The sequence below is a fragment of the Amia ocellicauda genome, chromosome 1, assembly GCF_036373705.1.
Source record: "Amia ocellicauda isolate fAmiCal2 chromosome 1, fAmiCal2.hap1, whole genome shotgun sequence".
NCBI lineage: Eukaryota > Metazoa > Chordata > Actinopteri > Amiiformes > Amiidae > Amia > Amia ocellicauda.
In genome coordinates, this window is record NC_089850.1 from 57,978,784 (window position 1) to 57,995,590 (window position 16,807).

Consider the following 16,807-nt stretch of genomic DNA (forward strand, 5'->3'; position numbering starts at 1 on the left):
TTTGAAAACCAAAAAGTTGGGTAATTCTTTGTTTCATTGGTGTCTACTTCAATTGCTTTAGCCCTGCTAAAGCAGGTCACGAATTAGTGATGTCACAGGGTCAGGAACTGTGGAACCAATTGGCAGATCTTGTGCTCAATAAATTGTTGAATAGGCTCATAAATAATGTATTAAATAATTAAGCTTGACTTGATGCCATTTTGGAAGAGGAACAGATTTCTCACATACTGTCATCTACAGGAACTGGGCCTCAAGATTGTGTCCAATACATGGGTGCGGGAACCGGAGTGCCTTATTTTCAGAGGAAGGGAATACTATCACATGACTAACAGACATCGTAAGATTATTTTTTTGATATTTTTCTCACCCCTTTGACTTCTAAGTGAATAACTGACCTAGAGCCTTCCAGCAACAAGTATGTCATATAGGCAAACTGCTCAGATGGTAATTTGTGCTATATTGCAGCCCTTAGGTTAGTGTTGCATGTTTTCATTGTTACCTTTGTTATACCACCTATCAGTATAACATCTGCAAATGCTGCTTTTCAGTAAAGTGGTTGTATTTTATGTACGTTTGTGCTACAAGATGCACTAGCTGAACTCAAAATTGAAGCATGAAAAAACTCATCGTCTAATTAATAGACGAGTGTAAATCAGATGTCTTCCTTTCATAATAAATATATTTATTGGGAATGCTCTGCAGTTTTTTATGCTGAACAGCAGGGTTGGAATCTGAGACTAATTAAGTTGTAATCAATACTAGGCCTAATAAATGTAGATTATCGAGGAATTTCTCCAGTAATGATGTCGAGAGGAGGCTCTGGGAGAAGACCGAAGGAGACAATTCGAACATTCTTCCCAGAGACATGGATCTGGGATTTAATCCCAGTAGGGTAAGTGCCATTCAGATGGATGGATGTCCTCCTATGAGCACACTGGTTACCTGCTCTGGAAAGGGGGCTTGTTGTAGTTGTAGTGCTGGCCAATAGTCCTCTTCAAGGCTTCCAGGCATGTCGTTGGCCTAGAGCAAGACTGCTGTAGGCTTGTAAAAAGGTTCAAATTTCATAGATGCTTTGAATTTCCATTTTCACTAAACTCAAAGTATTTCCTTAAATTAAGGATTTAAAAAACAACATTCTTTCTATTTTTTCCCAACACCATTCACTAATCACTAAAGGTAAACAGAATTACAGGTGAGCAAAGGATGCCAATGGCGATCCCAACAATCCGAACCATATACTGACACTCAGATAACTATGTGCCGCCCCCAGTCTAGTCCAATCCACAGTCAGACAGCAGCATTACCTGGATGAGCACTGCAAACCTATAGGCCAACTTTGACTACTGTAGCTCAGTTCTGTTTGGGTTGCCTGTGTTGTTCTTGTGTCTTCTGTCCAGGGCTTCTGGGTCAGTAGAGCTTCCAGTCACTGTCCCTGACACTATCACCACATGGGAAGCCAGTGCCTTCTGCCTGGCCCCCACAGGGCTGGGCCTGGCCCCACCCGCCTTGCTCACTGCATTCCAGCCCTTCTTCGTGGAGCTCACTCTGCCCTACTCCGTCATCAGGGGGGAGCAGTTCGAAATGAGGGCCACCGTATTCAACTACCTCTCCAAGTGCATCATGGTAGGAGTTGTCCCATCTCATTTCCTTGAACAAATGTTGCACAAGAGCAAGGAGCTTTTAAAATCCCGTTCTCTTTCCCAGCTGGTGTCAGTGGGCTGCAGTACGGTTACAGATTGCAACACTGTGTCTGTGTGAGTGTGTGGTTGGACAAAGTGCTCTCTTGTGCCAATAGGTGAAAGTGACTCCGGCCAAATCCTCAGACTACACTCTGGAGCCGTGCAAAGGGTGCGAGTACACTTCCTGTCTGTGTGCCAGCGAAGCAAAAACCTTCCACTGGACTCTGGTGCCTTCTGCCCTTGGTGAGTTACCTCTCCCCAACTAGGTTGTCTGGGACTGTTCACAACAGACTAGAACATCAGTAAACCAAGACTAAACATCAGAATACAGAGAACCATGTTAGTAAAGGACACCTATCTGTTTTTTGCAGCACTGGCAAAAACAGGACTGGGGTGAATCATGTATGTGGGCTGCCAACGCTAGTTCTAATCTCAGGCAGCAACATGCTTATTCATATTTAGCAGTCTAGAGCAGCGTTTCCCAAACTGTGGCACCCCTAGAGGTCAGCGGGCCAACCCCAAGGAGTGCGTGAGAAATAAAATGTAATGGTGGATGTATGCGATCCACTTGCAGGGATCAGTTAAGGTTAGCCCAATTGTTGAGCATTTTTCATGTTTAGTCACAGCAGAGTTGTGCAACCCAGCATGTCTCAAACTAAGGTAGCTATTGTCTCATCTCTGTATGCCCTCTGCCCTGGAAAATGGTGAGTCTGTTTTTCTCCTCTACACACCTTATATAAAGCAAAACTTCCACATCAGGCAGCACTGTGGAGTAGTGGTTAGGGCTCTGGACTTATGACTGTGTGGTGCAGTGCTGTTGTACCCTTGAGCAAGGTACTTCACTTCAGTAAAATGCCCAGCTGCATAAATGGGTAAAAATGTAAGACGCCGTGGATAAGAGCGTCTGCTAAATGACAAAAATAATAATAATAATAATAAAGATGGAGCAATTTGATTGTTTCTCTGACTGCTTGAGCCTCATTCCTTGACAGGTACTTGCTGAAGTGTCTATCAAATTACTGAGGCAGTGAAGCTCTGTTGCTCTCACTCTCTGTCTAGGATCGGTGAACATATCAGTGAGTGCAGAAGCGATACACACCGAGACCATCTGTGACAATGAGCTGGTGACTGTGCCTGAACAAGGCCACATCGACACCGTCATTCGCCCTCTGCTGGTAGAGGTGAGGAACTGCAGTTTGCCCTACTACTTCCTTCAAGATCGATACTTTGATCAGTTTGATAAGATCAGGCCCCACAGAGCTTGGCTTACATCTATCAGCCATTATTGGTATGTAATCCTTTCCATGAACATATTTAAAAAGCATTGAAATGTGGTATTTGTAGTTTGGAGATGTATGTACATAGATTTATGCCTGAAATGCTATAAGACGTTTGTTATCACTGCAAATTCTCAGCAAGAGCTAAGCCCAAGAGTAAATTTGATCACTTTCAACTTTACACTGCAAAAAACATGAACATGTCATTTAGCTGATCATAACCCAAACAAATGAAAGATTCAAGACTTTAATAAATTAGTAAATAGCCAATACAACAACCGTGAAGTTCTGCCTTGTATTCTGTGCCTCTAAGTTTCTAATAGTTCTTGTGTCTGAACACTCAATATTACTGCAATTTCATTCATTTTGAATTCCATCAGTTTTATTTGATTTCTGTGCATTAGAAGACAACATTGTGTGTTACAGGGCTTTATAGTCTGGTGGAAATATTACCATTATAATCTTGTAAATATTCCAGCTGGTCTTGATATGCTTGTTCAGTATTAATCAATAGGAAAAAATACATAATTATAAACTCTGCAGTGCTGTTCAATTGCTATAGCTCACACCTGGATACAAACCAGTACAAAACCACCCTGTCCTGTTCAGTACTGAAATCAATTATAAGTATTTAATAAGTCTACCAGTAGCCAAAATGAGGCCTTTAATGCACACACTTATTACTTGCACTCATAAACAGCATAAGCATAATCAGTCATCGCATTGAGAAGAAGGAACCCATGAACTAATTGGTTCGGTTTTCAAATAAAATCCAAATACAACTGCCCTTGCTGTAAAACTGCACAGTTATAATGGAGTCTCTTCTCTCATCTGCAGCCTGAAGGGATGCAAAAGATCATCAGTTACAACTGGCTGTTGTGCCCAAAAGGTCAGTCTCCATATCTGCTTGCTTTGGCTTCCTCTTGGTCCCTCTGTCTGACCTTCTCCTTCATTATGCAAGTGTTGACCTAATGAAGAGTCACTGGAAAAGTTATTAAAAATAAATAAATAAATAATAAAAAAAAAACCTTAAAGAAATGGCTACATTGGATACAGGAGTCATTGATCAAGAATGCCACAATCAAATACATGAGAATGAACTAGTGATAGAAGCTCAAATTGACTATTCTGTTACTTCTGTCCTCATGTAATAGCTTGAGAGGGCAGGAGTGACATAAATTAATCAAAATCTCTCTAACTGACAAGACATTAGAAGGGACGTATTGCAGACAGGCTCAATGGACTAAAAAATGTTGTTTAGAACATATAGGCCTACAACAAAAATCTGAAATATCAAGAAATAAAGAAAAGAGAGCGGTTATAAAGAATTGCTATGAAGAGATTCATTTCCTGTTTTTTTTCTTGATCACGATTGGATGCCAATGGAACTGTACTTTGAGCCGATTAACGCTCTTAATTAACCGATTTAAAAGCGATCCATTACTACAGTTGCTATTCTCTTGCCATTCATGTCCTGTCAGCCGCTCACTGTATTTCACCATTCTAAAATCGGCACTCAAACGACATTAATCTCTCGACCACCTCTGCCCACCGATGCCATCGTCACTGGCATTTAGCTCTCGTTGGCTGTTGTTCCACTTTGAATTTAACAATTTCCCTGTAGGATGCAGAAACGTCTAAACGTTAAGACTTGATGGCCAGTTGTGATCAGTAGTGTTAAGGAAAATAAACACCCAATCCCCTGTCACATGCACCCCAATGCAGGACTGTAGTTGCTAATCTATTCTTTGTGTTTCTAGGGACCGTAGAGAAGGAGGAGGTCCAGTTGCAGCTCCCAGAAGTCATTGTGGAGGGATCTGCCCGAGCCTCCATCTCCGTTTTGGGTACAATCCACAAGCACCGTACAGCTACACTCACTCTCTGGCTCTAAATGAATGTCTTGTGAGAAGCACTCTGGTATTTATCAAATCATTTGGTTAAATTGGCTTTTTAATTGTAAATTCATTCACTGCAATACATTAATAATTTTTTTTTTTTTTTAAATACATGAAAGAAATGCATCCATATGTAAAAACAATCCTGACCTGGCACAAGCAGAGGTCCCACTGTCCCATACACAAGAGTAATGACGATCCTGTTTCAAGTCCCTCCCATCTACTGTGTGCAGGAGACCTGTTGGGCCGGGCTTTGCAGAACCTGGACAGCCTCCTCGTGATGCCCTACGGCTGTGGGGAGCAGAACATGGTGCGGTTTGCCCCCAACATCTACATCCTTAAGTACCTGGAGAGCACAGGACAGCTGACCCAGGCGATCAAGAGCAAGGCCTCTGAGTACCTGACGAGCGGTGAGTCGGGGCCGCGCTGCCATCACACGAACAAACCAGATTTAATGCATTATAAACCATGTTAATCTGTGAACCACTGTGATAGTGAAGTAAACTCAATGTTGTCATGTCATGGGCTGTACTGGTTTGGCCTGGTCTGAATCCAGACATTGTTACCACAAATCCTTGTCTGGACAAGAGAAGTTCAAGGGCATGCATTAAGCTAACCTTGGATGAGATCTGGATTCCCAGCAGAAAAATGTCTAGAAATGTATCTGTGAACTAAAACTTTGAATAACTTGTGTCTCTCTCAAACCACCCGGAAAAGGTTACCAGCGGGAGCTCAACTACAAGCATGATGATGGATCTTATAGCGCCTTCGGCAATTCAGACAGCTCGGGAAATACATGGTGAGTTATGTTGCTGTCTTTCATCTGTGTCGGTGTACCACCGTGCCCTTGAGCTGCTGCAGCAGAAATACAATCTCACAGCATAGGAGGAATTTAGCAGTGAATTTATTGTTTTACATTGCCTCCAAATTAAAGACTTGAACATTTGAAAACATAGCATTAGAAACAATTCTACTAGAAGGCAACTTCTGTAACTGCAACTTCAAGCTTCTTGATTCCTCCTATTGGGAACACATCATCCTGTAGCCAGATTCAGATTTGAAAATTACGGGTGGCATCAAATTGTGATGATCAAAACTTTGCTGTAACATGCAATTTATCCTCTCTTCACATCCTGATTAAAAGCTTGCATGAGTGTTTTACTGCTCTGCTGTGGATTGTGTGGACTTTAACCCAGCCTGCCCTCCGTTCTTCAGGTTGACCGCATTTGTGATGAAGTCATTTGGTGGCGCCCAGTCCTACATCTACATCGATTCCAGCAACATCCAGAGTGCCAAGGCCTGGCTGGAAGCGCGACAGGAAAATAATGGCTGTTTCCAAAGCGTGGGGAAGCTTTTCAACAACAGAATGAAGGTCAGAGAAAGAAGGGTATTTAGAGGCACTAGAAATAGCATGGGGGGACTGTTCAGAAGGAATGGAACAAGAGTAGAAGAAATAGTGTTTTTATAAGTGATACTGCAGAGCACATGTGTAAAGCAGTGTGGATTTTGTGTTCCAGGGTGGAGTGAGTGACGAGGTGACCCTGACTGCCTACATCGCTGCTGCCATGTTGGAACTGAACACCTCTGTGTCGGTGAGTGTTCTACCATTATTTCATTAATTCTCTCTCTCTCCATCTCTCATTTCACCCACAGGCCCTCGTTTGCCTCTTACAGCCCCAGAACAGAAACCCCAGATTCTCTCTGGGGATCTTGGTTACATTTACCCATTTAGCTGGGATCCAGAGACATCAAATTGGAAGCTCTAGGCATTCAGGTTAATGTAAGTAGATGGATTATGAACTGGTTGATGTATAGGAAACAGAGGGTGTCGATTAGAAGAGTTGCTTCTAACTGGAGTGAGGTTGTTAGTGGAGTTCCACAGGGATCAGTACTAGGGCCTTTGCTTTTTCTAATCTATATTAATGATCTGGACTCTGGGATAGTTAGAAAACCTGTCAAATTTGCAGATGATACTAGAATAGGTGGCTCAGCAGATACAATCTCGGCAGCACAGGCTATTCAAAGGGACTTAGATAATATTCAGTTGTGGGCCGACATCTGCCAGATGAAATTCAATGTGGACAAGCGCAAGGTATTGCATGCAGGTTTTCAAAAATGTCCACTATAATAACACTATGGGAGGAATAGAACTAGATGAAGTAACGCATGAGAAAGACCTAGGAGTCCTATGTGGACTCCTCACTTTCTCCATCCAAACAATGTGGGGAAGCAATAAGAAAGGCAAACACAATGTTAGGGTATATTGTCAAAAGTGTGGAATTGAGAACAAGGGCAGTGATGTTCAGACTGTACAATGCACTAGTTACAGCTCATCTGGATACTGTGTACAGTTCTGGGCTTCACATTTCAAGAAGGATATCGCTGCTCTAGAGGCAGTTCAGAGGAGAGCAACCAGACTTATTCCAGGTCTGAAGGGAATATCCTACTGAGAGATTGAGGGACCTGAACCTTTTCACCCTGGAACAGAGGAGACTACGTGGGGACTTGATTCAAGTCTTCAAAATCATGAAAGGCATTGACCATATCAAACCAGAGGATCTTTTCCAGATCAGCAGGGACACAAGGACCCGGGACACAAATGGAAATTGGGCGACACTTCTTCACACTGAGAGTTGTCACAGTCAAGAACAAATTCCCCAGTGATGTGATGGAAGCTGAAAATTTGGGAAGATTTAAAAATGGACTGGATAGTATCCTCGGATTATTTAGTTATTAATGGACACCAAACGAGCACAATGGGTCAAAGGGCCTCCTCTCATTTGTAAACTTTCTTATGTTCTTCTTTTGTTCTAACATGGAAGAAAGCGATTGGTGAAAATATAGAAAAATACAGTAGACGATGCATTGAGTAAAACATGAAGCGTGAAGATGTGAAGGAGTTCCATCTGATAAACCTGCAAAAGGAGTATATAATAGACCTTAGAAGTGAACAGCAACTGCTAGTAGCTCTATCCTCGTGCAAATATTTTATAGAAAACAACAGATTGCTAATATTGCCAATCGGTTTACCAACGTTAGATCTGGAAACACAAAGTAGTTGACAAAACTCTTTGCTTGGCCTGGAAGACAGTTTGTATTGTTTTTTCACTCAGGAGCCCGTACTAAACAGCAGTCTGTCATGCCTGAGGGCTGCAGTCCACAACCTGACCAACACTTACGCTGCTACCCTGCTCGCCTACACCTTCACCCTGGCTGGGGAGGAGGACACCAGGGCCAGCCTTCTCGCCAAGCTGGATGTGCTGGACACCACTGAGGGTAAAGACCAGGCTCACTGTCCATAAGCGCTGCTCCTGGAAAGACTCAATTGCCTATTCAGGTGTCTTCCATTAGTGTTTCAAGATCAAATGCATCCTGACTACATAAGCCAATATTTGATTCCATTATTTCCATGATTACAATAAAATCTTTAGGACTTTGTAGATCCAGAGCTCCAGAACCAGGGCTACAGACCCAACACTCCTTCAGTTGGAAACACTGGCGACTGCACTGGAGTGTGAGATAAAAGCCTGGTAAACATGACGCCAATCCATCTATAGGATTACCCTTTCCCTAAGAGAAAGTCATTCACCCAATATCCATTGTGCAGAACATCCAAACCTGAACAGATTAATGAACTGTGAATTTGTAACTGATATACAAAAATATAGATGCCAACATCCCCTTCTCTCTTTCTCTCTCTCTCTCTCTCTCTCATCAGTAACCCATCACCTGTCTCTCTCCTACATAACCATCTTGTCTTCGTCTCCCTCCCTCTCCTGTGGTTTACTGACCCCCCTCTCTCTCCCCACCCCTGGATAACCATCTTGTAACTTGTGTAACTTTGATAACTTGTAACAATCTCTCTCCCAATCCCCCACGACTGACTGACCTGTCTCTCTCTCTCTCCATGCTGCTGTGCATCTTAGCTGACTCCCTGTCAGTAGAGATGAACTCCTATACTCTACTAGCACTCCTCAGCCACCAACCCCTGTCCTCCTCTGACCTGGGCCGCGCATCTAGGATCGTCAGCTGGCTGATCAAACAGCAGAATCCCTATGGAGGATTTTCTTCCACACAGGTACCACTGTTCAGCTGTCTGCGGTCTCGCAGCCCTTGTTGGTCAGTGTCTTTAAGTTTCTACCTATTAATGGATTGTTAGGGATGGATTTTGTGCATTCTTGTGGTTTTCTAACTCAAAGGGTGTCTAGAGAGATAGATTGTGACATGTTGTCAAGCAGCTCGGCAAGGTGGTTTCATGTTGAATCGTAAACAAGCAGCCAGGTTGAACAATACAAACCCAACCTGTATTCACCATTGTAAATCAGCGTGTTGAAAGTTCAATTGAAGCAAAAGGTATTCCACTCAAAAAAGGTCAATGAGTTTCAAGAACACTTGTCATGGACTATTCTCGACAATCAGCAACTCAGCTGACACCCTACCAACCAATCACAGGCCAAAAAGTTGTCTTAAGGTTGTTGTTAATACCTGTAAAGGAGTGACCCTCTCTGTTGTGTGTGTATACAGGACACAGTGGTAGCCCTGCAGGCCCTGTCTCTCTATGGGGCCGTGGCATTCAACAAAGAGAGCTCGAGCACGGTGACGGTGCGGTCAACAGGGGGAGAACACCACCACTTCACCTTGGACCAAAGCAACAGCCTGCTTTACCAGGAGAAGGAGCTTCAGGACCTCCTGGGGGTGTACAGTGTGGAGGCAGAAGGCACAGGCTGTGCGTCAATCCAGGTCAGTGCATATTCACTCCTCTGTGTTATTTACCCAGGCCCATGTAATTGTAATCCTTACCTAGTTCATATGGGAACTGTAACATTTTATGCTGCTCATCTAAACAAATAGAAAACCAACCCTGAATTGTAGACAAAATATCTCAATACTTAACATAACCATGGTCCCAGTCCAATACCCAATCCTGGCATACATCAAAATGCTGAAAAAATAAAAAATCATCCTGTTTCCTGCATCTCTACGCCCCTCACTTCTCCCAATCTGCATTCCAGATCGCTCTCCACTACAACATCCCCCCCCCCGCGGACTTTGTCAACTTCAACCTGACCTTGAAGGCTTATCAACAATGCAACACCAGCAGCGAAAACAGAGACCTCAGCCTCTTAGCCAGCTTAATGTAAGTCCATTTCTCTCCACATCATTCTTGAGCTTGTTAATGGTCCATTACACTGGGAGAGAAGTGAGGAGGTTACTTCCACTGTATGTATATATTACACACAGGAGTGGAAAACCACCATTCGAACACAGTAATATAGCAACAACAACAAAAATCCAGTTATCGGTTCACAGGCATTCTAATTATAGTTTGTAAGTCCATCATATGAATCCGAAATTAAGACACCTTTCAAGTCCCAACATAAATATTTGGCCTGCTTACATAGCTGACCTAGATCTTCCATGATACACAAAAAAGGAAGAGGTGGGAAACTGTATTGACATGGAATGAGCCATTTCAGAGATGCCTACCTATGCCAGAGAGCTGTTAATGATTGTTATTCTGACCCAACAGGTACGCCGGCCCGAGGGACAACACCAACATGGTCATTCTGAACTTCAAACTCCTGTCTGGATTCATCCTTAAAGATACACAGATAAGAATTGTGAGTTCCAAGTACAGTGTGTGGAGCTCTTCAGTGTGAACGATTTGAAAGGGGCCACAGGTGGGCTCCAAGACCATCACTGGTTCAAAACTGAGCAGTGACCAGGATTCCCAAAGAGTTGAAGCATAATTGTCCAATCAATGCTTGGATTGGTTGAGCACCACCTTCCTTGCCTTTGTTAGCAGTCGTGCTATGGTTTGTGCTGTGAACTTGTGGTAGAAAAAGGAGATGGACTGCCATCACACCATCACACATTTTTCCACAGCCCTATTAAAATGCCTTGCATTGTTGGTAATGTCTGGCAAGTTTGATGTCCACCCAGGCCTGTCACAATCCCACCTCACTGTTAGGACAGCTAGGGACAGGAGCCCAGCACATTGTCTCTGTTCAACTGTTTCACTGCCATTTCTCTTCAGTTTCAGTATTCACGTCTCACATTAGTCCCCCTTACCTTGCCGCTGATTTCACAAGATCGGGTGAAGCGAATTGACAAAGAAGACGGCCATGTGATTCTGTATCTGGATGAGGTGAGTGCCTAAGCTGTGAATTGAATTGATTGGGTTTCAACTGTATTCATAAAAACTACTGATTGTTTGTTGTTTACTGCGCAAAATGAAATTGCAACCCTGCACGGTATGAAATGTCATAAGCAAAGTTTAACTGTGAACTTCACTCATTCAGGAAATGTATGCGGATATGTTACCAACCTAGAACATTTACCTCACTTACAGTTGATGTCTAAACTATCCATATTCTTTATTTGAAACAATATTCATTAAGCATTATTCCTCATTGAACTCATTCAGCCTAGGGAACTTTCCTGTCAATTGAACATAGTTAAAGTAATCATAGATTTCGTATTATGATATCTCTATGATATCCCAAAAATATTCTGCCAGCACTGAGTGAATGTTAGGACCTGCACTAACGTCCATAAATCACAGAGTACATGACTGTCTCTCAACAGCTCACAAGGGGAAAAACCTATCACTATCACATCACCATGACCCAGAAGCACCCAGTGAACAACCTCAAACCAGCTGTGGTCAAGGTCTACGACTACTACCAGACCAGTAAGACTTTTTAATTAATAAGAGGCCCAGTGAAATTATGACATTGTGCATTACAAAGTGGTAGTGGGGAGGCATGCCATAGCAGAAGAATTGTCAGAACAGATCTCTGGTTATGAAATGTCTAGTCACTGGGCCTCCTTAGGTGACCATTTCTAAACTGTGCTGGAGCTGAGTGTAGAACACAGATGAGAGCAGAATACACAGACTGGGGTCAAAGACACAGTCAGAACAGTATGGTACCAGAATGGCTCCCCTTCCTCAGTTGTCCACAGCTGTAAATGGTTAATCAGATATCTTCAGCATACTTCAGTTCATACTTCCACATCATGGAGAACTTGGTCCCAGTTGATTACTCTACACTTGGATAACTGCAAACAGCTATTCCCTGTATATTGACATTATTATTATTATTATTATTATTATTATTATTTTTGTAATTTAACTGACGCTCTTATCCATACCGCTAAGAGTCACTACACTATAAAGAACATGCACCTGGCTTCTGTCTTTGTATCAGAAAGTGTATGGCATTCAGTTCTGGTGCCATCTGAGGCTGATAAGGCAGGGATCATTGAAAAATGTGGTGAATGCCCTCTACCGTGCCAGGCTCTGGTGGACTGAGCGGCTATAAAAGCCTTCTTATGTTGGTATAAAAACATGTGAAAGCCCCTGTCCACAATGATGAACAATACAGTGCTGCTTGACCCTGACCACCACAGAACACAAGCACCTTGAGATTCTCAGAGAGAAAAGGAAATTAATATCGTTTTAAAATACATACATTCAATAGTTTGTATTCAGGCTGTGACAATGGCCTGTACAGTAGAAAACATATGGCATTAGCCAATTCATAAACGGGATACATTGCAATACCTTGTACAGAAAAACACTATGATACCATATTTAAAAATAAAAACCCAAGTTTTCAATGTGTTGAACATGATCTCTTTATAGCATGTTCCAGTACTGGAGGCTGTGTACATTTCAGCTTAAAGGTACCTGTCTGTCCTTCACTATGTGGTCCTTATGTCTTGTAGGTGAGCAGGCCGTGTCTGAATACACCTCTCCATGTCCTGACGGTAAGCCCACACCTTCACTGTTGATTTGCTGCATTATCACTGCATGTGAAGCGATGCATAGAGCTCTCAGGGAAGTAAAGGTGATTTAATAAGTATAATGAATCAGAAAAGGGAGAGGACTGTGCTGCTGAAGGGTCACTGCATACAGGACAGAAGGACACTAATTCAAAGGAAAGAGTTGAGGATGTTGAGCAATCAGAAAGACCTAAGAATCCATTCCTGCCACAGGCATTGCCTATCTTCTTTCACAATTCTTTGTTAAAATCATGCACCACACTACAGGCTGAAAAGCGGTCATGGCTGCTGAATAGGCAACTGAAAGTGAATGATTGACAGCTGGAGGTGAGAGATACTGAAAGAGGGGAACCTGAACACCAACGTGTCTCTCAGTAAATCACCTGACCACCACCTCCACTCTCAATGCTCGCCCAATTGGGCCTGAGAAATCATTAGCAGAATGTTCAGGAGTAATAATTAAGTCACTGGCTACAATCCAATCCCTTCAGCTCCAAATGGGTTTTAATATGATTTGATTTAAATATCTTCGATCACTTTATTGACGCTGCACCTGTGCTTCTGTTGCAGATCGTGGAGAAGACATCAATGAAGTATAAAAGCAAAGCGTGGACTGCGGAAATCATTCAGTAACACACGCAGGGTCTTTAACCAAAGGTGTGGAGCTGAGGATTGACAGTCTACCAATTACTGAATGACTTGTGAATTTAGCTGTCAAATACCCACAATTCACCACAGACCTGCACAAGCCCAGTTCTTCTCTTCTTGTCATTTATCAGATGGAAGATTCAATGGTTACTTCATAATTAATAAAATCAATTTAAAAACTATAAAAATATAGTGGTCTCATTAAAGGTAATCATCTGATTCCTAAGAATGCAAGACATCATATATTTAGGGAGTTTGGGGTGAGTTTAGGGTGGCTGTATACTGGGACAGACCTTTTGGCTCTAGAATTCCTAAACATAATTTTGGTTGTTTGTCTGATTGACTAACTCTCCTGGACTATTCATACTACATATTTGTTATGTGTGTTTTTGTTTTTTAACACAATCAAAAAAGGAAGGAGGTACTAACCTGCCTCATTCACTGGAGCAAAACAGCAAAGTTCTACTTCCTCAATAAAATCACTTCCATTCCCATCTACAGAGCTGCCAGTATAACTAAATTCAACATGGGCATGATTATACAAATGTCTACTTGCTACCCCCTTCACCTGTAACATTACACAGTTTAACACACTATTTAACACACATCCATCAATTTTCGAAACCACTTATCCTGGCAGGCATAGGGCACACGGCAGGAATAAACCCAGGATGGGACACCAGTCCATCGCTGGGCTATTTAACACACATAAATCTCTATATCTAGATAGATAGATATGATTTATGAAGTGACTCAAATAAAGCACCAATTAGAGCTGATTAATAAACCTCCCCTAATCTATGTTCTTCCACACAAATTCGCACACCAATACAGTTTCCAGGGGGTGTACAATCACACTACAGTTCACAGGTGTTATTTAGAGTAGTCGGCAGAGATGCAGAGGAAAATGCTGTAATTTCCTCCAATGTCCACAGGAGGACACTTTGCTGACACAGAGATATGCTGCTACAGAAGGTTGCTCTATAGCAGTGAAGAGGCTGGGGCTCAAAGGGTGAAATAGTTTTGAATGCAAAAAATCCTCCACTTTGAGGAATTTAAGATGAGGAATGCTATGTGACTAACCCTGTCCTTGTCTATACTTAATGTTGTCTGTACTTCACATTCTTTATATATAAATAGGATGAACAAGAATCCAGAATGTCTGTTGTTTCTCTCTGTGGTTCTCAAGAGAAACTGTCAAAATATCCTTGGACTGCTCCTCGTGGTATGTGTTATGATAACGGACATAACTCCCTGTCTGCCCAGCAACAAGATCTGTAATGCTGTAATATGTCCTAGAGAAATATACATGTCTGAGGAGATTGGAAGAGAGTCCGTCACATCATGTACTATATCAGGGGTGGCTAACCCTGGTCCTGGAGAGCCGCAGGGTGTACAGGCTTTTGTTCTATCCAGATCGTTAACTCATTAATTGAACCAATTGTGTGTCTTAATTAGGCAAAATGTCCCTGTGTTCAAGGTATCCAATGATTGGTAATTAAGAGAGACCTGGAAATCCTGCAGGATTGCAGCTCTCCAGGACCAGGGTTAGCCACCCCTGTGCTATATCATATAGATGTAACAAGGGTACTGTTTAGTTATATATTTTACTTTCCCTGACTACTTGATCTGTTATTGATCTCCCTGGCTGCATAATTGACAGCATGTCTTGTTTTGCATAAAATATTGCGGATGATCTGTTGCCCAGGAGACCCGACGAATTTGTCCATTGGTCCTCCGGTCCGTGTCTGCGTGAGGAAGATGACGGTGGTGTCGTTTAAAAAGGGGATTCCGCTGGGGGGGGCTGTAGAGAAGCTGTTTGTTTGCTGCATTAAAGGAGAGCAACTATTGCATGAGACTGTGGCATACAGTCGAGAAAGTCGGGTTGGTGAGTGATGTGGTTTAGCACCAATCCGTGGATATTATTATTGTACCTTTCTCCCACCTGAGGCGCTCTTTGGTTTCAATTTGTATGTCTGATTTGTATTGTTTGATCACACGTGCACATGTAGTCCTTGTGGTATTGCTTTTAAAATATTATTAACACTGTATGTTAGGTAATTGATTGTGTACTCGTCTTGTATTTTAAAAAGCTGTTATTGTCCGAGTTGGTTTTTATCTTCTTCTGGTCCATTTTTAGAGTCGGAGAGTAACATCTGCAATTGTGCCTAGGGTTTTCTTTTGTTTGTTTAGTAAACGTTTAATTGTTTTGCTTCATTTATTCTAATCACTGGTTTATAATTTATTATGATATGTGTAGGATGTTCATTTCATTTTCGGTTTGGTTGTAGATTTAATCGTGATATTTTAGAGGTGTATTTTTATAGATTCAATTCGCTTTATTTAAATTGTTTACTTATCCCCTGTGGTGTGCTAGTTGGTCATCTCCGATTCTTGACTTGGTAAAATGTGTTAATCCAAGGTGAAAATGTTTATTGGGGAACAATGAGGACAATATTTTAACCTTGTGCGTAATAAATAAATATATTATAATTGTGGTCTCATCGTCTTGCATATCAATCCCTGCAGTTGCCATTGGTCCACAAAGTTGAGATCTGTGCGGGGATCCTCAGAGGTCCCTCACCTGTCTGAGGGTGGCGTAATAATTTATATTCATTAAAATTGCATTATATTAGTTTAATAGTAGTAACTATAAGTACATAAGTAATACATGCATTTAAAAAAAGACGAGGCTATGCATAAAATCATTTGACAGGATTACTGTTTCTTGAGGTGACAATTTAAATTAAACGCCTTTATATAAAGGCAATTCAAATGAGACAAGTACTTAAAAAGGGGAGAAGAGCAGTAATATAAAGTGTGCAAAAACTGTCCGATGACAAAAACGTGCTTGTTGAACATGCCTGGGGAAACCAAGTTTACCGTTATCTCCCGTATCAAATGGAAACGGCCACAATCATTCATATTTAACACACCGACAATTTAAAAACTTCATAAAGTTGGCAAAAGAGAGCAGTAAATTCTCAAAAATAAATGATGCCTTTGATTGTAGAGTACATTTGTGCACACTCATACTCACTGTAGATTGATACCATTGCATTATTTAATTTCACACAATTTATATTAATATACCAGTTTTAGTTATTTTACAAAGTGTAAAAGCAGTAGATGGTAAATATACGTAAAAAAAAAGGTGCATTGATAATGATTGAGTGCAAGTGCCAACAAAACAATATGGAAGGGTTACTAATGCAGTCAAATTCACAAACTTGTACTTCTTGTATGCAATGGGAGGATCTGTGGGTAGATTGTGATTTGAATGGGGTTTTTAAATGTACTTTAGCATTATAATCCTCAAATTTAATGCGTGATGAAATGTGATGCATGCATTTTACTGCACTGTAGAAATACGGCAACATTAAAATGATGTGTTAATTGTATGAAGAACTTATTCTTTAGTCTTTAATGTTGTGACATGATTTGGCATGGTGTTCCACTATATATAATTAAGACTGATTTAATTTGAATGAGGATTAAAGATCCTCATTTTCAAAAATAA

At 41.6% G+C, this 16,807-nt stretch overlaps 1 protein-coding gene across 3 annotated transcripts in view; it reads left to right on the plus strand.

Moving 5' to 3' along the window:
• LOC136754674 (alpha-2-macroglobulin-like) overlaps positions 1-14,639 on the plus strand; it is a 34,908-nt gene extending 20,269 nt beyond the window's left edge. For 2 of the 3 annotated variants that reach the window (XM_066710708.1, XM_066710718.1), the window contains 20 exons: positions 241-337; positions 763-892; positions 1,398-1,623; positions 1,796-1,922; positions 2,739-2,860; positions 3,794-3,845; positions 4,717-4,800; positions 5,085-5,261; positions 5,569-5,650; positions 6,067-6,223; positions 6,369-6,443; positions 7,965-8,127; positions 8,778-8,929; positions 9,376-9,591; positions 9,864-9,988; positions 10,382-10,472; positions 10,889-10,999; positions 11,440-11,545; positions 12,583-12,624; positions 13,210-14,639. In XM_066710708.1, coding sequence (XP_066566805.1) covers positions 241-337; positions 763-892; positions 1,398-1,623; positions 1,796-1,922; positions 2,739-2,860; positions 3,794-3,845; positions 4,717-4,800; positions 5,085-5,261; positions 5,569-5,650; positions 6,067-6,223; positions 6,369-6,443; positions 7,965-8,127; positions 8,778-8,929; positions 9,376-9,591; positions 9,864-9,988; positions 10,382-10,472; positions 10,889-10,999; positions 11,440-11,545; positions 12,583-12,624; positions 13,210-13,238 — 2,364 coding nt within the window. In that variant the 3' untranslated portion in view covers positions 13,239-14,639. Of the gene's footprint in view, positions 1-240; positions 338-762; positions 893-1,397; positions 1,624-1,795; positions 1,923-2,738; positions 2,861-3,793; positions 3,846-4,716; positions 4,801-5,084; positions 5,262-5,568; positions 5,651-6,066; positions 6,224-6,368; positions 6,444-7,964; positions 8,128-8,282; positions 8,382-8,777; positions 8,930-9,375; positions 9,592-9,863; positions 9,989-10,381; positions 10,473-10,888; positions 11,000-11,439; positions 11,546-12,582; positions 12,625-13,209 lie in introns of those variants that run through there. The other variant, XM_066710727.1, reaches the window with a different exon arrangement.
• The last annotated feature ends 2,168 nt before the right edge of the window (positions 14,640-16,807 follow it).